At 38.9% G+C, this 25,308-nt stretch overlaps 1 protein-coding gene across 1 annotated transcript in view; it reads left to right on the forward strand.

The window, feature by feature from the left end:
* Positions 1-3,437: 3,437 nt before the first annotated feature.
* The window catches only part of rps6kal (ribosomal protein S6 kinase a, like), a 42,507-nt gene continuing 20,636 nt past the window's right edge, over positions 3,438-25,308 (forward strand). The window contains exons 1-12 of the mRNA XM_056235184.1: positions 3,438-3,676; positions 6,292-6,348; positions 8,674-8,790; positions 14,115-14,196; positions 14,292-14,372; positions 16,297-16,376; positions 17,945-18,051; positions 19,627-19,664; positions 22,953-23,095; positions 24,486-24,556; positions 24,780-24,868; positions 24,998-25,062. Coding sequence (XP_056091159.1) covers positions 3,611-3,676; positions 6,292-6,348; positions 8,674-8,790; positions 14,115-14,196; positions 14,292-14,372; positions 16,297-16,376; positions 17,945-18,051; positions 19,627-19,664; positions 22,953-23,095; positions 24,486-24,556; positions 24,780-24,868; positions 24,998-25,062 — 996 coding nt within the window. The 5' untranslated portion in view covers positions 3,438-3,610. The remainder of the gene's footprint in view (positions 3,677-6,291; positions 6,349-8,673; positions 8,791-14,114; positions 14,197-14,291; positions 14,373-16,296; positions 16,377-17,944; positions 18,052-19,626; positions 19,665-22,952; positions 23,096-24,485; positions 24,557-24,779; positions 24,869-24,997; positions 25,063-25,308) is intronic.

The raw sequence follows: 25,308 nt of genomic DNA on the forward strand, positions 1-25,308 counted from the left end.
ATGTTTCTTCCTGGTTTCCACGTCAGCGCTGTTTGATCCGTTAATAACGGAGAAATGCGAATGTTTCTCACTAGATCTTGCAGCGATGTTATTACTTCAGTGGCGAATTCAAATGCTTTCTTTACTGGATTTGGCTGTGTAGTAACAGTGCTGATGATTAAGATCGGCTCGCGCTGTATTTGTCCAAACTGATAAACGGTCCTTCAACCACACAATAACGAGTGGTTTCGTTCCGCTTACATTACATTTGCCATTTGATGTTGGGCAATGTTGTGGTCACGCACATTATGAGCGCGCTTGCCACGCGTGACGCGCCTTCATTTGAAATAACGAAATTTTGGTCGGCAGGAAAAATGGTCCAACGAACCGTTCGGTTCAAAAATGCGTACGGAAAACCGAACCGAAAGCCTCGTACCGAACGGTTCAATACGAATACGTGTATCGTTACACCCCTAATATATATATATATATATATATATATATATATATATATATATATATATATATATATATATTTTTTTTTAAGAGGTTAAGTGCTCACGGAAGAGATGGGTTTTCAACTGTCTTTTGAATGTCGTCAGGGATTCTACTTTCCGGATGAAGGTGGGGAGATAGTTCCACCAGCAAGGCACTATGAACGAGAATGTTCTGGAGAGGGATTTTGAGGCTCTCTGTGATGGTACCACGAGCCGCCGCTCATTGACTGATCGTAGGCTTCTGGTAGGTATGTAGAATCGTAGGAGCGAGTGAAAGTAGGAGGGCGCTGAGCCTGTGGTCAATCTGTAAGCAAGTGTCAACACCTTGAACTTGATGCGAGCAGCGAGTGGTAGCCAGTGCAGAGAGATGAAGAGAAGTGTGACGTGGGCCCTTTTGGGCTCGTTGAAGACAAGACGAGCTGCAGTGTTCTGGATCATTTGTAGAGGTTTAGTTGCACATGATGGAAGTCCAGCCAGAAGAGCATTGCAGTAATCAAGCCTAGAAATTACCAGGGCCTGGACGAGAAGTTGTGTTGCATGCTCAGTTAGGAAAGGCCTGATCTTCCTGATGTTGTGCAGTGCAAACCTGCATGATCGAGCTGTCTTTGTGATGTGGTCTGTGAAGGTCAGCTGGTCATCAAATATTACTCCAGGATTTCTGACCGATCTTGATGGGGTGATTGAGGAAGAATCTAGCTGGATAGTAAAGTCGTGCTGTAGAGACGGATTGGCAGGGAGGACGAGAAGCTCAGTCTTTGCCAGGTTGAGCTGCAGGTGATGTTCCTTCATCCATGCCGAGATGTCCACCAGACAGCTTGAGATCCGTACAGCTACTGTGGGATCATCTGGTTGAAATGAGAGGAAGAGAGGTAAGAGAAACCATGTGCCTGTGTGATGGGTCCCAGTGGAGAGGAGTACCTGTGATGCCCAGTGATGAGAGGGTGGACAGAAGGATCTGATGATTCACAGTGTCGAAGGCAGCAGACAGATCCAGGAGGATGAGAACTGATGATTTGGAAGCAGCTTTCGCGATCTGCAGGGCTTCTGTGACCAACAGTATTGGCGTCTCAGTTGAATGCCCTTTCTTGAAGCCAGATTGGTTGACATTCAGCTGGTTATTCTGAGACAGTAGGATAGATGATACTTGGTTGAAAGAAACTCATTCAAGTGTTTTCGCTATGAATGGTTGGAGAGACTCGTCAGTAACTCTCTACGAGTGATGTGTTTAATGTTGTTTTTTGAATGCTGTAGGGAAAATGCCAGTATGGAGGGATGAGTTGATGATGTGCTGGTAGAAGGTGTGAGGGGATGGGATCTAGAGGACAGGTGGTAGGATGACTGGAGAGGAGAAGTTCAGATACTTGCATTTACTTTTATGCATTTGGCAGACGCTTTTATCCAAAGCGACTTACATTGCATTTCAAGGTACACATTTTACATTCTTATCAGTTCTTGCTTTCCCTAGGAATCGAACCCATGACCGTGGCGTTGCAAGCGCCAACGCTCTACTGTTTGAGCTACAGGAAAGCTATTTCTACCTCGGTTAGTTGGTGTGTTTGGTCTGGGTTCCTGTGTGTGTGGAGCTGAGAACTGCCTGCTGATGGCTGTTGTTTTGTTGCTGAAGAAATTAGCAAAATCATCAGCAATTAAAGAGGAGGTGGGTGGTGGTGGTGGTGGAGGTGGACAGAGGAGAGAGTTGAATGTCTTGAAAAGTGTTCGTGTGTTAGAAGCGCTGTTGATCTTGTTGTGGAAATATGAAGATTTCGCAGCGTGAACATCAACAGAAAAGGAAGAGAGCAGAGACTGATACATACTCAGGTCAGATGGGTCTTTTGATTGACGCCATTTCCTCTCCGCTCCCCTGAGTTTGGTCCGGTGTTCACGAAGACCATCAGATAACCAGGGGTTAGAGGGAGTAGCACGTGCTGGCCTGGAGGAGAGAGGGCAGATATTGTCTAGAGAAGAAGTTAAAGTGGAATATAAAGTATCCGTTGCCGTATTCACATCCAGAGATGAGAACTGTGAGGGTGAGGGAAGAGAAGATGACACAGCAGAGGAAATATGGGAGGGAGAAAGTGAGCACAGGTTTCGTCTGCAAGTAACTGGTAGGGGGGTTGGGGGTGCATGGGTAGTGAGTTGTAGATTGAAAGTAATGAAGAAATGATCGGAAATGTGCAGAGGTTTCACCAAAATTTTGTCTGTGATGCAGTTGCGTGTGTAAACCAGGTCCAGTTGGTTGCCTGATTTGTGAGTACCTGTGGTGATGAGCCGTTTGAGATCGAAAGAGGCTAGGAGAGAGATGAAGTCTGTTGCATCAGGCTTCTCTAGATGAATGTTGAAATCACCAAAGACTACTACAAGTGGGGTGCCATCCTCAGGAAAAGAGGACAGCAGCACATCCAGTTCCTCTACAAAGCTTCCCAGTTGACCTGAGGGGTGATAAATAACTACAATATGGATCTTAATGGAAGTTTTAAATGTAATAGCATGATATTCAAATGAATTGTTATTGCATAGAGAAGAGTGAGTTGAGTATTTCTAATTGTTAGAAATGAGAAATATTTAAATGAATTTCTCTTAACTTGTTTGAAATACAAAATTTGTAGGGAAAAAATAGATTTTTATTTTATTTTATTTTTTATTGAACAAATATGACAGCAAATACATAGTTACATCTCAAAACAGAATTAAACAAAATTAATATAATTATAAACAGTAGACAAAAAGGCAGTAAAAGCAAGTAAAGTAAAAAGCAAGTAAAATAAACAGACAAAAAAAAAACAAAAAAACAAAAAATTGAGTCAGGGGTAACATAATTTTAAATAAATTCAAGAGAGAGAGAAATGCCCTTGAGTCCCTTTTTGTTTTCATTAGAAAAAAAGCATAAAAAATATACTTTGTGCTCAGTTGCTTGATGGGGAAATCCTCCGCTGGGTTGCGTCACAGTGACGTCAGCGCTGCCGTCTTCAGCTCGCGCGGACAGAGACGGCCATATTTGCGGGAATAAGCGAGCGGAGCGGCCCGCGCGGTTTGTGTGCTCCTGCAAATCGCCCGCGTCACTTGATCTTCATGCACATTTAATGGTCACACACGACGTAGAAATGCCTCACGGAATAAGCCTCTAGTCCAACCATATGATATCTTTCGGCCCCGCGCAGGAGTCCTCGCTCAAAATGGAGGTGCAGAGCGTCAGCAGTGAGGTATGTCATATATATGACAACATTCATTGACCAGTATTGATAATCGGTGATTTTAATGACAGTTGTGTGTGTTTTTGGTGATGATGTGAGCGAGCGTGTCCCTGTCGCGCGGGTGCGCGCGCGCAGTGTGGAGACTCGCGTGACGGCAGCGTTAGCTCGAGCGGTTAGCATGTGATAATGATGCTACTCGTGATTCCTGCACAATATTAAATCAAATGACGCTCATATCAATGACATCGTGTTTCTGCATTGTGTAAAACACGAGCGTTTTAATGTAATGAGTTAATGATGATAATGAAGATTAGCCTGCGCTTGTTGATCGGCTTCACCTTATGAGTCATGACTAAAGCGCGCGCACGCGCACACACATGCACACAGTCTCATCTGCCTTCATCTGTTAGTTACACACTGATTGAGCTGTCAACTTAAATCTGTACTCGTATCAGACAAAGGATGTGCGATATTATAGTTTCATCTTTCTCTTGTTTTGTCTGTTATCCGTTCTAATAAACTAACGTTAACTAAATATCTGTATTTCTCTCTATGTCTGTATATGTTAGCCTATTCTTCAGCTGTCTGTTGAAGATAATTTCAATAACGTTACGTAAATATTATTTCTCATAAAGGCTTTCTGTTTTGTTTTTTGGTACTGATATTCTGTTTCTGAAACGCAGATCAGTGTGCACTTGTATGGAGCTATTAATGTGTCTTTATTACATGTGAGAAAATAAATGATCTGAGAGAAAAAAAAAGTTTGAGAGAAAAAGTTTTCATATCAATAGCAAAAAATAATATTTGAGACTAAAAAACGTTTTGAGAGAAAGTATTTTCTCATAGAACATAAAAAAATATAAATTTGAATTTTTTTAAATTATTTCTGAGAAAAAAATCTCTCTCAAAATACTTTGAAAAAAAAAAACTTAAATATATATATTTTTTTGCTATAAGTGTGAAAACATTTTCTCTAAAAAAAGTGTTTCTCTCAAACCGCTTTTCTTTGCTCTCGATGCAATTTTTTGCTCTCGTGTCAGGATTTTGCTTTAGCTGTGAAAATTGTGTCATGGGCGGGGCCACGTTCTTTTTTTCCTATTAGAACGTTCCTATTGGCCAGTCGGTTGAGCACCGTCTTGTCTTGTCATCGGGAGTCGAACTGAATCATTACACCATTGTTCGGTTCACCTAGATAGATGCCTCCTCTGCCTTTAGATTCTCTGCCCGAACCCGAGGTCGGGTCGATATTTCCCGTCACTATCCTCGGGCCGGGCCGGGCCTTTGATCTAGAGACGTGCACTCCCAACGCAAAAAATATCAGTGTGATAACTTTTTCTCTCAAACTTTTTTTTTTCTTCTCCAGATCATTTATTTTCTCGCATGTAATAAAGACACATTAAAAGCTCCATACACTTGGGAATGGACTTATAGTAATGCAGCGTAAACGTTACACAAATCAAACGTAACTGCAACAGTCCTTGTCTTGCTAAACTGTAGGACATTTGCTGAGGTGTGTAAGTGCTGTCTTGTTCATAGCTTTTCCAACTTCGTTTCATAATTGATTATCGATTTTTGCATAATCGACTCTGTTATTGAACTGAATTGAATCAATATTGAACTTTCTCAATGAACTCTTTTCATAATAGTTGAACTTAACGTAGTTATTAAACTGTATTAAATCAACACTGAACTGAATTGATATGATTAATGACACTATATTGTCTATTTGGAACTGCTTTACGGCAGACTTTGCAACATTGATTCTGTTATTTTCCTGTTTATTACGGTGAAGCTGATTTGAAACAATCTGTATTGTATAAAGTGCTATATAAATAAATAGAGATGCATGATATATCGGCATCGGCCGATATATGTTCATTTATCGTTATCGACCCAAAAAGAAAATTTGGGCGATGTGTTAAAGCCGATAAATAACAGATTATTTCCTTCAGCTGAGACGCTTCACTGTTTGCAATGATGGGGTTTTTATTGCTTGAAATATGATCAATCACTTTGAAAAGGAAAATAGTAACAGTTCAGTTGTGCAGCGCAAATAATAAAAATATTTTTTATATATGAAAACCCCAAATTCAAAATTAGAATATTGTGAAAAGGTTTTCATATCTGTAAGCCATAATCATCAAAATTATAACAAATAAAGGCTTGAAATATCTCACTTTGCATGTAATGAGCCTATATAATATATTAGTTTCACCTTTTAAGTTGAATTACTGAAATAAATGAACTTTTGCACGATATTCAAATATTTCGAGTTTCACCCGTATATACGGAGGAGCAGGAGGTATCTAGAACCTGCTCTCAGAATAACACTCGCACACGTGGAAGAAAACGAACAGTCATTACGTAATTTAGTGGAAAATGAATGGAAATGATATTCTGTATAAAGAACATGAGAATAAATCTTTTCTCAGATACCAATGATAACAAGCACTCGGCATCCACTCTCTTCTCTTCTTCGGTGTTTGTCTAAACTGGTTTTGGAAACCAAAAAAAAAATTTGATAGAAAAAATAAGCAGCCCTAGTTTGGTGTGAATGAAAGATAACGGTTTCATGCTGCTGTATTGTGAAAAGCATAATGTGATATTTATGTGTTTGATTTCAGGTTAATGGGCATCAGATCATGGATGAGCCAATGGAGGAGGAGTCCTACACACACTGTGTGAGTAGTTGTGTAAATGCTGGTGCTTGGCCTGTGACCCTCTCAGATCTGCTCCACTTCCAGCGATGTGGGATGATGTTGAATGACCCTTAGAGAGAGCAGGGGGACAATTTAATTTGAAAACAGTGAATAACACATGCCAGGGCTCGATTATAAGGAGTGCCTGATGGCCTGAGACTCGCAAGAAAGATGGGATTATCATCACTGGCTTGATTGGCGTTGTTTTAAAGTCTTGCAAATTAAAACATTCAAGTAATTTTAAGCTATTTAAGCGCAGGATATATGAATGAATGAATATGTGGCCAGTGAACATTGCTACAACAGTGAAATTAGTTTAAATTTTTAGAGATGTGGTGATATGGTTATCTCAGATTTTGGTTTAATATACGATATGAGGTTCACGTTTCGATATATAACAACACTTACACTATACATTATGACAGGAAATTGTTTATTTTTAGAAAGTTTCAGCAAATTATAGTTTCTTATGAGAATAAATGTCTTTAATACACAATACTGTGATTCAATCCTCATCCTCATGTACCAAATCGTGTGTGTGTGTGGGCCACTGCTGTCATTTGTTGGTCTGGAGCTCTGACTGTGTTTTTGTGAATTCATGTTTTAATTTCATTATTTGTGAAAAAAAAACAAGTTTTTCTGAAGTGTATAGTATGTGTGTGTATATCAGTGTTTCCCCTAGGATTTCTTTCGGGGGTGTTACGGATGTGTGGTGTTGTCATAGATGCGGTTGTTTGTATCGGTGCATTTCTAGAGTGAGCTGAAATGACAAGCGCACATAAGTACAAACAACATTTATTTACACATCACACAACAAAATGAAATGGTTTTTTTTTCTCACAAATTCTGTGTTTTTTCTGGTAATCAAATGAAGACATAAAACATTAATTTAATTTATTCTAATCATGTGAAATTAAACACACTTTGTCAAACGACGTGCTCCACAATGAGCTTTACTGTTAGAATTAAAACATGGAAGAAAAATTGTGATTATTCCTTAAAAAAAAAGTTTTGATGATAATTTATTTGTATTAGTGTTAGTATTAGTATTACACTTGAGACGTATCGAATAGCATTCGGTGTGTGTGTGCGTGAGGTAAATGAAACTGCACGTCGTCTGTCACAAAACATTGGTAGGGGAAACACTGTATATTACAAAGTGATTCATTTGAAATCATTTCAATTGTTATGGAATGATTATGTTCAGTTGTTATTGCAGCAATGGTGCATGTGTTATTTGTCATTAAGTTGAATTGTGAGATATCATATACAGTGGTCAGAAAATTTATTTGGACCCTTAAACCACAATAACATATAGGCTATTTGCAATCTTTAAAGGGTTAGTTCACCCAAAAATGAAAATTCTGTCAGTAATTACTCACCCTCATGTTGTTCCAACCCCGTAAGACCTTCGTTCATCTTCGGGACACGAATTAAGATATTTTTGATGAAATCTGAGAGCTGGATCACTCCTCCATAGGCTTCTTCAGGGATTGAACTTGCTGGCCTCGAAAAATTATTAAAGACATTGTTAAAATAGTCCAAGTGACTACAGTGGCTCAATCTTAAGTTTATCAAGCGACGAGAATACTTGTTGTGCGCAAAAACAAACAAAAATAACGACTTTATTTCAACTATTAATTTCCTTCTCTGTGGGCCTCGAGTCAGTTCACTAGAGTAATAGCGTAAGCTTCTGTTGTTGTACGTCACACGCATCACGCACATGACCAGTGTCGGCCAATAGTGAGCCTACGTGTGACGTAGCTCTACGGAATCACACTACGTTAACTGACTAGAGGCCCAAAGAGAAGGACATGAATAGTTGAAATAAAGTCGTTATTTTTGTTTGTTTTTGCGCACAAAAAGTATTCTCGTCGCTTGATAAACTTAAGATTGAGCCACTGTAGTCACTTGGACTATTTTAACGATGTCTTTAATAACTTTTCGAGGCCGGCAAGTTCAATCCCTGAAGAAGCCTATCGACTAGTATGGAGGAGTGATCCAGCTCTCAGATTTCATCAAAAATATCTTAATTCGTGTTCCGAAGATGAACGAAGGTCTTACGGGGTTGGAACAACATGAGGGTGAGTAAATACTGACAGAATTTTCATTTTTGGGTGAACTAACCCTTTAACAAATGATCAAAATGGTGTATTGTACATTATATAGGCTTCTGCTCTTGAAAATATCCATATTCACCATTATCATGCACTTGAAGAGAATAATATGGATTGGTTTTGCATGGTTTGTTTTGATTTGTCACTTGTCCGGATGTCTACAGCTGTGTGTGTGTGTTTGTGTGTGCAGGATGAGGGGGCCTATAAAGAGATTCCCATCACTCATCATGTGAAGGAGGGCTGTGAGAAGGCCGAGCCCAGCCAGTTTGAGCTGCTCAAGGTTTTGGGACAAGGCTCCTTTGGAAAGGTCTCTTATTCTTTTACTTCATGTGTTTATGATAGGGCTGCAGCGGTACACTAAATTTATGGTTTGCTAAAACTTTGGTTCAACAATGAGAACAAAGAATCTGTATTAAAATGATTTATTTTGTAAACGCAATGGCTGACTCATTTGCACATGACTTCACTATGCATGTGACCCCTCTGACATAAGCACTAAAATAACAGTTAGTTATATAATAATAGTTAGTTAAGATTTCTGTTTCATTATGGCTCCTGTATGACTGAGAACGCTCGCATCTGAACGAAACTTTTGAACGTGACGCATTGTCTGAATAAAAAAAGTAAATAAAAGTGGTATTTTCAGGTACAAGTTATTGTTGAAGTTTCAAATATTTTTCTCAGCATCAAATCTCAGGTTTTAAATGTTTTGTTTTCAATAAGCAAAAATCAATTGTCACATGTACAATTTGAGAGACAGGTATTTTTCAGAGCAGCTTTGGGTCTGTTTTGTCGTGGGAACGTTGCTGTGTGTCTGTGCTTATTAAGGGCCCGATATACTTCAAGCGAAATACAACCCCAAACTGATGTGACGTCATTTCGAACAAAATCCGGCCGAAATGAACTTCAAATAAAGTTCGTTTTGGGAATTCGAAACTGCTTGTTTGCCGAAGTTTGCTCCGGCTGCTAAACACCTTAGTACCAGCATTGGTCCGTGGCAAATAATAAGGCTTCGCCTTCGTTCACATGAAGATCTTTTCTGGTTCATTTGGCCTGTGCAGTCGTTCAGGGTCAGACGCCCGTGAGTGAAAACATGAACACACTGGAGAGCTGCTTTATAGTAAAAAAAAAATAAAAAAAAATGCAGTTGTACTGACACTGTTTTTCATGTTTAAAACAGTAAAGCTGCTTGATTTTAAGCTATCTATCATACAAAGTGATCTATAAATAAACGTAACGTGACTTCACTGGAGTGCCGTAAGCTCGTGCAAACATAACCACTTTGCTATATATTTAGATGCTTTATGAAAATGCTTGCTGGTTTTCAATTTAGTTTATTTTGTTCTTTAGAGGAAAGCGCTGCACATATTTACTAGGGGTGTCACGATTCTCCAAATCCTCGATTTGATTAAATTTTCGATTCTAAGGTCACGGTTCGATTCGATTCTCGATTTTTACATTTATTTTTTTAAAGCCGAAACCGGCCAACCAGGATGCTCTCTGTCTTACATGCGCTTCATGAGGCACACACGCAAGGTCTCTCGCTCTCTCCCTCTCTGCCGTGCGCGCAATACGGTTTGGAGCACAGTTTTTTTTCTGTCTCGCATGCGCGCTCTTGCTCGCTCACTCTAGATTCCGGTAGATTTAACTAATTTGCGGGCATCAGGGAACCGCTATCAATATGCGGGAGACTCCAGGAACTTCCGCGAGACTTGGGATGTCTGCAAAGTAAACTGTGGCTTTTTTGAAGCGCGAACGTTGTCAACATAACTCACTGGAAATCCAGAAAACTTCCACACCTGCGACTTCAATGAAAGAGGAGGGGGTTCAAGTTCTGTCGATGGGTCTCCTGCATCTGCAGTTGCCATGCTATCTTTTAAATGGCTGTAGCTAAGTTAGAGGAGGTTGACCATAGACTCGCAGCACTTCAACACGCGTGTTTTCCCCGCTTGGCACGCTGACCGGCCGTGACATGGGGGCGTGGCAGCATCGACAATTCCATTTTTTAATTTGAAGTTCGAGATTGTGAATTAATTTCAATCGATTGACACCCTTAATATTTACATATTCATCCAACGGTCGCCCCAGCAGAGTCGGCTGTGTCAGGTGTTGGATAACTGTATATCTCTGCTCACGTATTTCAAACTACGTTTTACCCTTAAACGAAGAAGTACTTTTCCGTGAGTATATCGGGGCCTTAGAATACAATCACATATTTGGGCTTGACGCCCACAGCACAATAAAATATTGGATTGTTAAGATCAGCTCCAACCCTAATCAATCACACCTGCCTGGTTATAGTTGGGATGAGGTTTCTTTCATTCATAAATCCAACTTTAGCCAGAACGATCTGTTTTGAACTCTTCCCCGTGTCTTCTGGACCATAGAAGGAAACACTGTCAAAGGGGTCAAAAAATGACTTGCAGCAACATCTTTACATACGCCTTCATGTACAGGAAAGCCCATGAATAATGCCTCATAATATCTCAGATATAGTTATTCTTTATAATTAATTATTTAGAATGTTTAGCACATTATAAATAAAAAAAGGGTCTGCACTTTTTTCAGAAGAAACTTTTTATTTTCCTCATATTACTTTGCAATGTGTGGAAAGGAAAACCGGTCTGTTTTACAATGCTGTATAAATGCTAAAATAATCAAAACTGTATTAATTCTGTATTAAGTAGCTGATCTACTATGCCTCACTATTTCTAAAATAAAGTAGAAGAGAAGAAGTTTTACAGACCTGGTGTAATCAGTGCAATAATGAATTGCTACATCAGGTGGCTAAATGAATGTGATCATGAATTCATCTGGATGAGTTGGTTTCAGTTATTAAAATGCAAGTAAACAAAACAAACTGAGACAATGAACTAAACATGCTGAGAGAAGGAAATGGGAATATATTACATTCACATTCTTTCTCCAACAGAGAAGTTTCTGATGCATTACATTCAGGCTGTTCAATTGTTAAGAAAATAGCTAATTCGAAGCACATTGTTTTTTATTTCTTTCTCTCCTTCCCTTTCTATTACTGGTAATACTAGATCTACTTAAAGGGTTAGTTCACCCAAAAATTAAAATTCTGTTATTAATCACTCCCCCCTCATGTCGTTCCAAACCTATAAAACATTCGTTCATCTCCAGAAGACGAATGAAGATGTTTTTAATGAAATCTGAGAGATTTCTGTCCCTCCATTGACAGCTACGCAACTACTAGTTTGACGCTTCATAAAGAGATCGTAAAACTAATCCATATGAATTGAGCGGTTTAGTCCAAATTTTCTGAAGAGACTCGATCGCTTTATATGATGAACAGATTTAATTTAGGCTTTTCTTCACACATAAACATTCATCAACGCACACATCAGTTGTGGTAAACAGAAGCTCATGCATGTTCGCCTGACCTGAGAGAACCAATGAAGTTCATTCTCGTGTTACGCAGCACGATTGAGCTTCAGGAAGAACCAATGAGGTTCATTCTCGTGTTACGCAGCACGATTGAGCTTCAGGAAGAACCAATGAGGTTCATTCTCGTGTTACGCAGCACGTTTGAGCTTCAGCAAGAACCAATGAGGTTCATTCTTGTGTTACGTAGCACATTTGAGCTTCAGCAAGAACCAATGAGGTTCATTCTCATGTTACGCATCACGTTTGAGCTTCTGCAAGAACCAATGAGGTTCATTCTCGTGTTACGCAGCACGTTTGAGCTTCAGCAAGAACCAATGAGGTTCATTCTCGTGTTACGCAGCACGTTTGAGCTTCAGCAAGAACCAATGAGGTTCATTCTCGTGTTACGCAGCACGTTTGAGCTTCAGCAAGAACCAATGAGGTTCATTCTCGTGTTACGCAGCACGTTTGAGCTTCAGCAAGAACCAATGAGGTTCATTCTCGTGTTACGCAGCACGTTTGAGCTTCAGCAAGAACCAATGAGGTTCATTCTCGTGTTACGCAGCACGTTTGAGCTTCAGCAAGAACCAATGAGGTTCATTCTCGTGTTACGCAGCACGTTTGAGCTTCAGCAAGAACCAATGAGGTTCATTCTCGTGTTACGTAGCACATTTGAGCTTCAGCAAGAACCAATGAGGTTCATTCTCATGTTACGCATCACGTTTGAGCTTCAACAAGAACCAATGAGGTTCATTCTCATGTTACGCATCACGTTTGAGCTTCAGCAAGAACCAATGAGGTTCATTCTCGTGTTACGCATCACGTTTGAGCTTCAGCAAGAACCAATGAGGTTCATTCTCGTGTTACGCATCACGTTTGAGCTTCAGCAAGAACCAATGAGGTTCATTCTCGTGTTACGCAGCACGTTTGAGCTTCTGCAAGAACCAATGAGGTTCATTCTTGTGTTACGCAGCACGTTTGAGCTTCAGCAAGAACCAATGAGGTTCATTCTCATGTTACGCATCACGTTTGAGCTTCAGCAAGAACCAATGAGGTTCATTCTCGTGTTACGCATCACGTTTGAGCTTCAGCAAGAACCAATGAGGTTCATTCTCGTGTTACGCATCACGTTTGAGCTTCAGCAAGAACCAATGAGGTTCATTCTCGTGTTACGCAGCACGTTTGAGCTTCTGCAAGAACCAATGAGGTTCATTCTCGTGTTACGCAGCACATTTGAGCTTCTGCAAGAACCAATGAGGTTCATTCTTGTGTTACGCAGCACGTTTGAGCTTCAGCAAGAACCAATGAGGTTCATTCTCATGTTACGCATCACGTTTGAGCTTCAGCAAGAACCAATGAGGTTCATTCTCGTGTTACGCATCACGTTTGAGCTTCAGCAAGAACCAATGAGGTTCATTCTCGTGTTACGCATCACGTTTGAGCTTCAGCAAGAACCAATGAGGTTCATTCTCGTGTTACGCAGCACGTTTGAGCTTCTGCAAGAACCAATGAGGTTCATTCTCGTGTTACGCAGCACGTTTGAGCTTCAGCAAGAGCCAATGAGGTTCATTCTCGTGTTACACAGCACGTTTGAGCTTCTGCAAGAACCAATGAGGTTCATTCTAGTGTTACGCAGCACGTTTGAGCTTCAGCAAGAACCAATGAGGTTCATTCTCGTGTTACACAGCACGTTTGAGCTTCAGCAAGAACCAATGAGGTTCATTCTCGTGTTACGCAGCACGTTTGAGCTTCAGCAAGAACCAATGAGGTTCATTCTCGAGTTACGCAGCATGTTTGAGCTTCAGCAAGAACCAATGAGGTTCATTCTCGTGTTACGCAGCACGTTTGAGCTTCTGCAAGAACCAATGAGGTTCATTCTCGAGTTACGCAGCATGTTTGAGCTTCAGCAAGAACCAATGAGGTTCATTCTCGTGTTACGCAGCACGTTTGAGCTTCTGCAAGAACCAATGAGGTTTGTTCTGTTTGTTCGCCTGATCAATGTTTATATGTGAATAAAAGCCTAAATTAAATCTGTTATATAATACATTTTCTCCAGTTAATTCTTTTTATTTTAGTGTGAAATGAGACCTGAAATGAGTTTCTTCTGATGACTGACTTGAATTTTTCCATGTTGCGAACAATCAAGTTCTGTTATCCTGTATGCTGATATTAGGAAAGTTGTATGTCTGCTTTCTTGTGTCTGTAAACTGGAAGGTGATCTGTGAACTGTCCTGACCTCAGGTGTTTCTGGTGCGCAAGTTGATGGGTCCGGATGCCGGTCAGCTTTATGCAATGAAGGTGCTCAAAAAGGCATCTTTAAAAGGTCAGTGATTTGTCTTCATTAGTGTGAGCAACACATTTCTGCGACGGTATACTCATGTTTATTCATTATTTGTGTACGTGCATGTTGTGTTGCAGTGAGGGACAGAGTTCGCACTAAGATGGAGAGAGATATTTTGGTGGAGGTCAATCATCCTTTCATTGTGAAGTTGCACTATGGTAAGACTCAGATGATTTGTGTTTCTGAGTAATAGTTACTGGGTTGTTTGTTCAACTCCCAACACGTTTGGAAAGACGTAGCTTTGTTTTATTTAGTGAATGGGAGCAATTCAATTGTTGCAGACAATTTGCTATGAAAACATGAAATGTACTTGTTATTGTCTTATTTTGTGTGGTTTTAGAGCCCAAAATCAGGACAAACATTTCTAAAGTATAAACCAAAAAGGCAGTAGACCAAACTTTATTTTGAAAGATCAAAGCTTAGCTGAGGTACAGCCTCACCGACCGTACTTTGGTTTGCTCAGCCCTGTCCAATGACCATTTGAGCTAATTTCAGTGGGAGTAGTGGGAAACAAATCCCCCAAATACTACACAATCCAGATTGTATGCTTGGCATAGAAAGTTTCAATTTATTTGTATGAATATTGTTTTTATAAACTTATAAACGTTATGGGCGTGACCAGGGTCCGAAATTAACTTTTTGGCTCACCTGCCACGGGGACTGGTAGATGAAAAAATCCACCAGCCAAGCATATTTTTTACCAGCCAAAATAATAAACAGCCTTTTTGTGTCACATATACATCAATTTTTATATAGGCTATATTTAAACATTTTTGTCATTATATTTCTGGTCTATTATTTTCCATTCTTACTTTTATTTACACACAATTTACACACATTAAAATAATATTTTTGTGGTGGTGCCTATGAAAATAGTTCTGTACAAATGAAATGTATTAATTGTATATTTAATAAAATGTATGCAATAATAATATATTATAATTATTTAAAAAAAATATTTAGTTTTACTCTGCCTATTTTTTTACTCCATTTACTCTGACTGATCCGATCAGTAACTGAAGGACTGGAAATATCAGTTGTTTAACCATTCATTAAAATGAATCGGTTCAAAGGAGTCATTAGTTCGCGAATTGGACGTCAGCAAGGACATCCCACAAGATTTGTGTCAACACAGAAAACATTTCATCACTGGATAGGTTTTTTAGTTTATTTAAAGTGTGGTTTATGTCAGCTGAATGTGCGGAACGCTTTTCAGAGAAGATCAGGTATTTTAGCACAATTCACACCCAGCGGTAATTCAGGAAAAAAATATATCCGAATCCTCCACATGAAACTATGGTCTTCCGACCTTTTACCATCGTGTCGATTTATTTTGATTAATATGTGCCAGGGAGAGAGAGCAAGACAGCGCTTAGAGTCGGTGAAGCCTTGTTTATACTTTCGCCTGGCTCCGATGAGAAAGAGTGTGCGCGCGCGACCAGGCTCTCTCTCTCTGCTCGTTCTTCAGTTGCGCCCTGTCACTTTCAATTCGCCTTTGGCTAATTCCCATCCCGCAAACACAACAACTCCGTCATGTCCGTAGCCATCATGCCAGATATTTTATAACATTACAAAATGCAATTGTAATAAACATTTTATTACATATTTTGGTATGGACATTCACCCGCCAGTGGGACGGATAGCCTTTTGAGATTTACTCGCCAAACGGAAAATCTACCCGCTTTTGGCGCTTGGCAGGTGTTAATTTCGGACCCTGGGCGTGACGCATCACTGAAGCCCAGTGACCTCGTAAATCTGACCCTTATAAATTCAGAAAGCAGTGTTGTGACATAGTATGTATATTCCTCAGACATTGTCTTGTCTATCTGTAAAATGCTAATTGATAACATGAAGTGTCCTCTTTATGTCTTGCAGATAATCTAGTTAAGTAGATAATCGACTTAAATCCATTAAATAACACTTCAATACAGTTCATATGGCCTTAAAGGAACTAATTAAAATAAGTTGTTTTATCCTTTGCTTTATTGTTTTATGGTATGGTTGACTTTTCCATGGAATTACCCATGATTGACTTCTAGGTGTGATTTATCTGATTTTTTTTTCTCCCCCACTTTCTTACAGCCTTTCAGACAGAAGGGAAACTCTATTTAATTTTGGATTTTCTCAGGGGTGGGGATGTATTTACTCGTTTATCCAAAGAGGTAAGCATCGTGTGATCTACTCTAACAGTTTCTGTGTCTGATTTATGATGTTGATGTTAACAGACTAACAGCTCCTTTTATAACTATGTATTGCTATTTCCCCCCTCAACAATTGATTGTTTGTAATCCAAATGTCTTATAAAGTGTAATGTCCTCTGCCAAATTTTCACTTGTGTTCATTTGCAGGTTTTAAATGCTTTAGATTATAAACTTGAGGCCTATTCTCACCCAGAGCAATGCAACCAGTAAATGCACCAAAATGATATACAAATAACTCAGAATTTCATCCAGAGTGAAATTGTCTTGCGTTCATTTACATGCTTGAATGCTGGACTCATTTGACAAAGTACACCACTATTGTTAAACTGTACTCTACCACAGAAAACTGATTTGCTTTTGCAGTCAGTGTGTCGGGGTGCATAGATGAGAACTTGTCGCAGTGAAAATTTGTGTTCATTGTTAACAGGCCTTTAGTCTGTATGCATTGCCAGCCCTTTGTGTGTTTCAAGCACTTTTTCTATTTATTTGTTTGTCTATTTATTGTACGTTTTCTGTATTCTTAACAATGTTGATTCATGTGCTCAATCGCCAGACAAATTGCAGAGTTTACTGGGGCTCTGATGTAGCATTTCATCAAACCACTCCCTTATATTAGGGAATGAGGCATATTTCAATACAGCTTCTGTGTGGCAATTCATCTCTACACAGATTTGCTAGGTTTACATGCAACCTATTAATACATTAGTAATCGGATTGGTGGCTCAATCAGATTGAAAAGCTTTTATGTAAGCATCGCAGTCAATCTCATTGAGCTCAGTCAGAATCAAATTTTGATGGGATTGATCATGATCCCATCAATAATCTGATTGAAGAGAAAAAAATGCTTGAATCTGACTATTTTCTCAATCGGATTCAAAAGTAGCTTGCTTGCACAGTGCCCTGATGCGCAGTTTACTTGTGAACGTGTGTATGTATTTACGTCTTACAAACTGGTCAGTGGAGGAGACTGAATATTTAGTAAAAAAAACTCTTCTGACATATATGTTGGCTTTCTTTTTAGATGTCATCAAGGCAAAAATGACAGTTATACTGACGGTAGCACTAGTGACATCTGAGTGCAGTGACTGGGCACTATGCATGAAGTTTTGCTCAGAATATGTAATGCACATGACATGTGAGCGAATATGTGAATCTGATTGCAACATTTAGGGTCTTTCAGAATATTAAATCTTATTGGATTCATTTGGAAAATTATTGAATGTAAACACACCTAATGTGTGCCCTTCAAATGCGTTTTTCAGCTGTATTTGCCAGTAATGCATTGTTTAAATAGAAAAATAATGTTCATTATTTAAAATAACTCTGCAAATTCCTCAAGTAACAGAGAAAAAATAATTGATTGTATAGCGTCCATTAATTGTTAACCCAACATTAATATTCATTTCAAACAAATATGCTTGGCGTATATCCATCTTTTTCTTTGTCGTTATGATAATGTGTATTATATTGTTGTTGTGTGTGTGTATGTGGTCTTTGATGAGAGAGTAAATTTGTCCAGTTCTTACTAGGTTATGTTTACAGAGGAGGATGTGAAATTCTACCTTGCAGAGCTGGCCCTTGCATTGGATCATCTACACAACCTAGGCATTGTTTACAGAGACCTGAAGCCTGAAAAGTAAAGTATCCCCCTTCACCTCTCTGCATTTCTCTCGCTCCCTCTCTCTCTGTGTGTGTAGAGTAGAAACCATACTCTCTCTCTCTCTCTTTCTGGCATTTCACCTGCCCTCTCTTTTTGATCTTTTATTAAAGCTGCAGTCCGTAACTTTTTTGGGTTAAAAATGATCCAAAATAATTTGAGCAAGTACATAACCAGCCAGTGTTCAAAACTCTCTGCTTGCCGTAGCTCGATTCAAAGTGGTAAGCTTGTAATAATGTCTTTAATTCCAGTGGGACTGTAGATTTTCCGCGGGACATTCAAGCATGTCTTTGCGTCATTACGTCACATCTGTACACACAGTCAAGTATAGTCACCTTCATTTATATAGCGCTTTTAACAATATAGATTTTCAAAGCAGCTTTACAGTGATAATAGGAAATTAACATAACAGATTGTTTGGGCTTTACAGCAGCTCTAGAATAAAGTTATTGTCCAGCTAAAGTTAGTTTTGATTGATTCACTTCCATCACAACGATCATTAGTTATTAACTTATTGAACTTAACATCAACACGACACCGTTTTAACAGAAAACTCTGTTAAAGAGTGGTGTAGCCACGTGAACCGGAATTATCCCGACAATGATTATCTGTACAGAGGTAAAGGGAAGGAGGCCTTCACAGGGAGGGACTAGTTGACACTTCAGGACTGCGTTGTCGTCATGTACAGGCGCAGGTCCTTCATCAGATCTGGATCCAGCGGACTGCGGTAAACCTCGGGATAAACAGAGAGACTAATATTAGCGTAGACGCCATTCTTCTTATGATGTAACGAGTAAATCAGGATTTATGGGAAGTGTTCCCAGTTCCGTCTGACCTAATCTATGCAGCCTAACATTGAATTATAGAAGTCTATAGTGTGTTGTGTATGCAAGGTCAAAGAGATGTGTTCGTATTTTAAAGAGAACCAGTTCTAAGGAACATTAATTTGTTGGTATGACAATTAGAAATTAGACTGCACAGAAATGGGAACTGAACTACAGGTAGCCCTAATACACATTAAATGTAGTCACGCAATGCTAATGTTGTTAACAATAACAATTTGAGAACGAAGTATAATTTGCACGGTTTGACGTGATATGATAAGCGATCGTTAGATTCAATCAGCGCGATTTACTGTAATGCTTTTTCCCCTTAGTTGGTCAGAACAAAAGTGGATGTTACTTGTTCAGATGGCATTTTCCGGTGAAAATTCTTATGTTGGTCATACTTGCAAAAAGTATAATCTGTTATTCTGACAGCCGCACACTCTCCTCAAAACATTGTGTTCATCCGCGCTGTGCCGTGCCGAGGCACAACCCACGTAAAGTTGATAAATCTGCGAATAACTGCAATTGCAGATTTCGAACAGAGATGGCGACAAAGAGGAAAAAATACGGACTGCAGCTTTAAGTAAGGATGGATATGTCTGACAGAACCAATGTGCAAGATTATAATCGAGAGGTTTTGAATTCTTCGTCTGATTTTGTTTGTTGACTCTTGTTTAGTTCATGTATATTTGTATCTGTATTGGAGAAATGTGGTCTTAATTTTCAGCATTTTGCTTGATGAAGCTGGACATATCAAGTTAACAGGTACGTACCATTGTCCCCTTATTACATTACTTCCCTGCCTGTTGAACTTGTGCATGTAGATGGACGCAAATTTGCAATGTATTACATGTACTGTTAGCGTTTCACCCTGAATTATGGTGTGTTTGGGTCGTGGTCAGATGGGGATCTTTGTCAAACTCTGCCACTGGAGCGCAGCTGTTAGGGCTGGGTATCGATTCAGATGTCCCGATTCCGATTCACAAGATCTCAATTCGATTCTCTAATAAATTCGATTGAATTTGATTCTCATTTTTCAATTCAATGAATTAAAGGATTACATTTTCACTGGCCCCACCACAAAAAAGTAATAAATGAATAAAATAGTTCTTGTTTTTGACGATGTATCCTTGTGTTGTAATAAATAAGGTTATGACACCCACAATTTTAGATACCAGTGAAATTTAACAATTCTCGATTCCAATTTCAATACCACAGCTAAACCTACTAAAATACATTTCAAAGATTATTCAAAACAAGTAAACAGTCATTAATAAAAAAAAAAAGACAAATTAAATACAAGCAATAACACAAATAAATAAATGCAATAGAACAAAGTAGGGGTGTGACGGGTTCACAAGAACGTGGCGATTTTTGCACAATTTTCCAGAAATCCTCAATGACAAAATTCATGACTAGAAAAATTGTATACAGCTTCATTTCGAAATGTTTTAACTAATCTTTTAATGCATGCAATTTCTAGTCTACTGTATGAGTATGAATTATCAAATGCATTGAAAGAAAACCATATACAAGCACTGTAAAAAGTTTTACTGACTGGCTTTTCTCCTGTATGATCTCACATGAGTCTCTTCAGACCTTACTGTACATTTATGAGCTTTCAGAACTTCTGATTGAGGCTGTGTGAGAAGACCTAACTGAACTCCTTTACACAAATTGAACACAGAAATAAAAAGAGTATAAATAACAAAAATAAATAAGTTTTCTCTTAGTCTTATTAAGTGCAAACAATAAGTGCAAGTGGAACCATAATCAAAGTGCTGTAGCGCACAGACTCTTTATTAGGGGTGCACGATTCAGAAAATGTCACGATTCGATTCGATACCGATTTTTTGTCTCAAGATTCGATTCAAAATCGATTTTCGATTCAAAAACGATTCTCGATTCAAAAAACGATTCGCAGTATATAAATGTAGTTTACTTTTTCCTATGTGATTGATTGCAGTAAACACAATTTAAAAGAAAAAAAACACAACAAATTAAATGTAGTTTGATATTACTTTGTCTTCAAACAAAAATAAAAACTTTTGCAACTAAAAAGTGCAAAGTGCCAAGCTTTGGCCAGCTTTCAAATACATTTAATTCAAGTTTAAAATAAAACTTAAATAAAAAGCTTTTACATTTAGCTTTAAAGTGCTGTAGTCAGATCAAACAAACAATTATGCTAAATGTGGTTTAAGGACTACTTCAGCTACCAGGCTGACTGTTGAAATGTGAACTCGACTGGACACATTGAACTTCCTAAAAATATACTAATGTCATAGAACCCTTGCGAAATAGTTTTAAATAGATTTTAAAAAGCCACCGCTACTGGTAACATCTATGGTTAGATTGATTTGTTTAGATCCAGTGAAGTCGTTCATAGGCGTAATTTGCGGGTATCTCCAGTTAACTAGCAGAGCATTTATTTAGTTCGCTATTAAATAAGAGATCTGTTGTTTTTGAAATCAAGCTGAGCGCTGTCAGCGCTCGTTGTCGCTGCTATCAGTGTCATGGATACAGTGTTCTCTGTGGCTCGCGCAGTCTTCACTCGGACGCGCGCTTCATATCGCCGTTGTGGTTCCGGTGAAATCTCAAAATAAAATGCACACAAACGTGATGAACATATTCGGTTTTGATGAGAGAGAGAAAAAACTATACGAGTGCGGTTTAGAACCCGTAACCTCTGACACGCTTGGCAAAAGATCTACAGACCATTAAGAACTCAAACATAATCAGCGGATCGATGCATTTATTTACGGGTTGAGCAGAGAGGCTGCACAGTTTGACCAGCGGGCGGCAAGAACTTGCAATGTAACTATTTATCAGACCGGCCCTCGCAGCCTCGAAACACTACCGAACCACCGGTAAAAGTCCCGACTCACCCGATTGCCACTCCGCCCGTGCACGCCATAAAAAAAAAAAAAAAAAAAAATATGAATCGATTTTTGGAATTCTATGAATCGATTCTGAATCGGTAAAGATTGAATCGCGATTCAAATGTGAATCGATTTTTTTGCACACCCCTACTCTTTATCATTGTTGTGAAATTGCATTTTGCAATTTTATTTTGCACCGGCAGTTATAGGGTTAATGCGGTGAGTTCGGTAAAGGCCGGGTCGAGAGAAACGAGCGAGTGCGTTTGTGAACAGCCTCCCTTGTCTGTCGTTCTTCAGACGTTACAGTACTCTCTCAAAATTCAAAGTGCAAACAGAGACCAGAGCCACAACAACACCGTCCAGAGATTCTTGCTGCACTAATTGAGACGGCAACTCATGCTGGATGAGCAGAGCAGACTTTTACATTAGTTTATAATGGTTTTTATTTTTGATAAAAACAGCAAAACAACAGTTGAGGCGAATGTGAGTGTAGCGGTGGAATATTCGATGCTTATTTCACCCTCACACTCCGGCACGGCGATATCGCGAGACAGCTTTTCACTCGACGGGAAATCGCGTCACATTTTAGATCTCGGGAGATCTCGGGGTCACACCCCTAGAACAAAGATACAAATGAAATAATCAGTGCTTTAAAGGTTTTACAGGTTGGTCTAACAGTAGTTCTCAGGTACAGAAATCGAATAAAGTATACATTCAAATGTTCAAATGTAAAATAACTGCATATCTTCACGGTACAAATTAAATAAAGGTTAATCCTTATTACAAAAACGTTATTCAGTGAAAAGCAGTTCTAAGGTTTACTTAAGCCATAACCTACTGTGTTTACTTGGATACTCACAAAGGCGGGCATTTTCAGGTAAATTTGTGTGAATTTGTCCGTTTAAGCGCAGGGAGACGTGAAAGAGAATTCATTTTATTATTTTGAGAATCATATCGCTTTTCAGAATCGATATGGAAGCGAGCATATTTTAAAAAACGATTAATCGAAAAATCTATTGTTTTACCCAGCCCTAGCCGCCATCCTGCAGACATAACACCAATTTTCAAGTAAACTCTGCAGGACGGTGTCTCTCCAAGAGCAGAGTTCGACACCCCTGCTTTAGCTTTGTGACTTGATGCAAATATGACTAATGTGCTGATGTGCCTCTTGCAGACTTTGGGCTCAGTAAAGAATCCGTAGATCAGGACAGAAAAGCGTACTCTTTCTGTGGCACTGTGGAATATATGGCCCCTGAGGTGGTCAACAGGAGAGGTCACACACAGAGTGCTGACTGGTGGTCTCTCGGCGTCTTAATGGTAGGAGCTCAGCACAGCAACAACTCCCCTAATGAGCATGTTTGGAAAATGCCAAGTTATATATTAGGGATGAAACGGTTACCGGTTTGACAATAAAACCAGGATAAAATTCCTTTACTCTTTCAGTATTTTTTGGACATTTTCAGCACATTTTAACAATACTGTGTATACTTTTTTGGCTGTGCATACTGTGTGTAATTTAACATTTAATTGAATATTCAACAATAATATTAATCTGCCTGCATTGACACTATTATACAAGAACTGAACTGGACGATGACATCACGGTTTACTCCAGAGCGGCTATATATATATATATATATATATATATATATATATGAACTAAATTAATAACTTTTTTTTAAAAACAAAAATGAAACATCTCTGAACTTAAGCTGGACTGTGACACTATTTTCTTCTGGAAAAAAACTTTGTTGCATTATTTTCCTGTTATCTCTGTAAAGCTGCTTTGAAACAATCTGTATTGTAAAAAGCGTTATATAAATAAATGACTTGACTGTGCAATATTGGTAACATGATCATTTTGGTCACTATAATCGTGAAATGACATATTCATACCGTTTCATCTCTTTTATATATGCAATACTGTTCTCTGAAGCAAAGGAGCAAGGTGCAACACGGAGAGCATCACAGTTATCGTGATGAACGCAGGATGACCTGTCCGAGCGGGAAGGACTTGCTTAAGGGTTAGGAGCACAGCTTAGCACAATTGATGTAGAGTCTGTGCTGCGGAAATATGCTAATATGGGACAGTCCGTCAGTGGTCGTGGGCGGAGCATAAGCAATATGACATCATATTGCTCAGAGAATCCAAAAAGCTTGATTATTGAGTGTTTAGGCTTTTTGAGGATTAAAAAAAAAAAAGGAGTGAATGGATTTTTTTTCATTGTATGGTGGTTGTGTCCACACACTGCAAAGACACATTTATATGCAAACACCATATAAAAGTGAATTTTGCATCCGATGACCCCTTTAAAGGCGTTTTAAAAAATCTGGAAAATGTTCAGCATATGATGAAAAAATTATCTGGAAAGATGGATATGACAGTTTGATGCCGGGTAATTGAAGGAGTGTTAACTAGCGCTAGGGTTAGATTTTTATTGAGGTGAGTGCCTGGTCCGGTAGGGCTCAAGTGTGTTAGGGAGTCTGGTCTTTATGTATTGACAAAAAACACTGAGACATTTGAGGCATCTTTAGTGTGATGTCTATAGTAGATAGTCTTGATATCTGTGTTACCAAGTAAATTGACTGAAAGAGGACATTTACCTTAAAATCACATATTGGATTCCCAGACAATCGTGCTTTGATAATTTGCCCAAGTAAATGCGGCTTGTCGCCTTGTTTGATGGTTGATTTTTTTTTTTTCCAGTTTGAAATGCTGACCGGCACATTACCGTTCCAAGGAAAAGACAGGAATGAGACTATGAACATGATTCTCAAGTGAGTGTGGCTGTTAAATCATGCCAGTCTATGTGATGCTTAATTGGTCAAATCTCTTCTCAAGGCTGCCAGATAGAAAAATGTAATTGACAGGTAAACCAAAGAACCAATAAGGAACACTGCACAGTTCATTGGTGTAGTGGTCATGATGACCATGCACATAAAAAGCTGGTAATGTTGCTTTTTCTAATTTCTTTTTTCTTTTCCTGTTCCTGTACATCAGAGCAAAGCTGGGAATGCCACAGTTTTTGAGTTTGGAAGCACAAAGTCTTTTACGAATGCTCTTCAAAAGAAATCCATCAAATCGTTTAGGTAAGTCACCTGTGTTTCTTTTCACAGTTTGTGAAAACACTAGACCATGGGTTGTTGAATTTGAATAGAAACAAACTGTTGGTAGTGGTGTCACCAGTATGGTAATCAATCATAACTGGTCTGTTGCAGGAGCAGGTCCTGACGGAGTGGAGGAGATCAAACGACACACGTTTTTCTCCACCATTGACTGGAATGTAAGAATCTGTTAACCCCAGTTGCACATTGCTCAATTGCTCCATTTCTTGAGTGTGTGTGGTCAGACGGCATGTCAGATCAAGCTGTGTTTGACTTATGATCACATCACTTGTGTTTGATTAGTGGTTACACTTTCACTATATGGACAAAAGTTTTGGGACACCTGACAATTAGACCAACAGGGATTGTAAAGAAATTGCATTAATATGGAGTTGGTCAGCTCTTTGCAGCTATAACAGCTTCCA

Source organism: Rhinichthys klamathensis, unplaced genomic scaffold (assembly GCF_029890125.1).
Source record: "Rhinichthys klamathensis goyatoka isolate OS25496 unplaced genomic scaffold, OSU_Roscu_1.1 h1tg000414l_1, whole genome shotgun sequence".
Classification (NCBI taxonomy): Eukaryota; Metazoa; Chordata; class Actinopteri; order Cypriniformes; family Leuciscidae; genus Rhinichthys; species Rhinichthys klamathensis.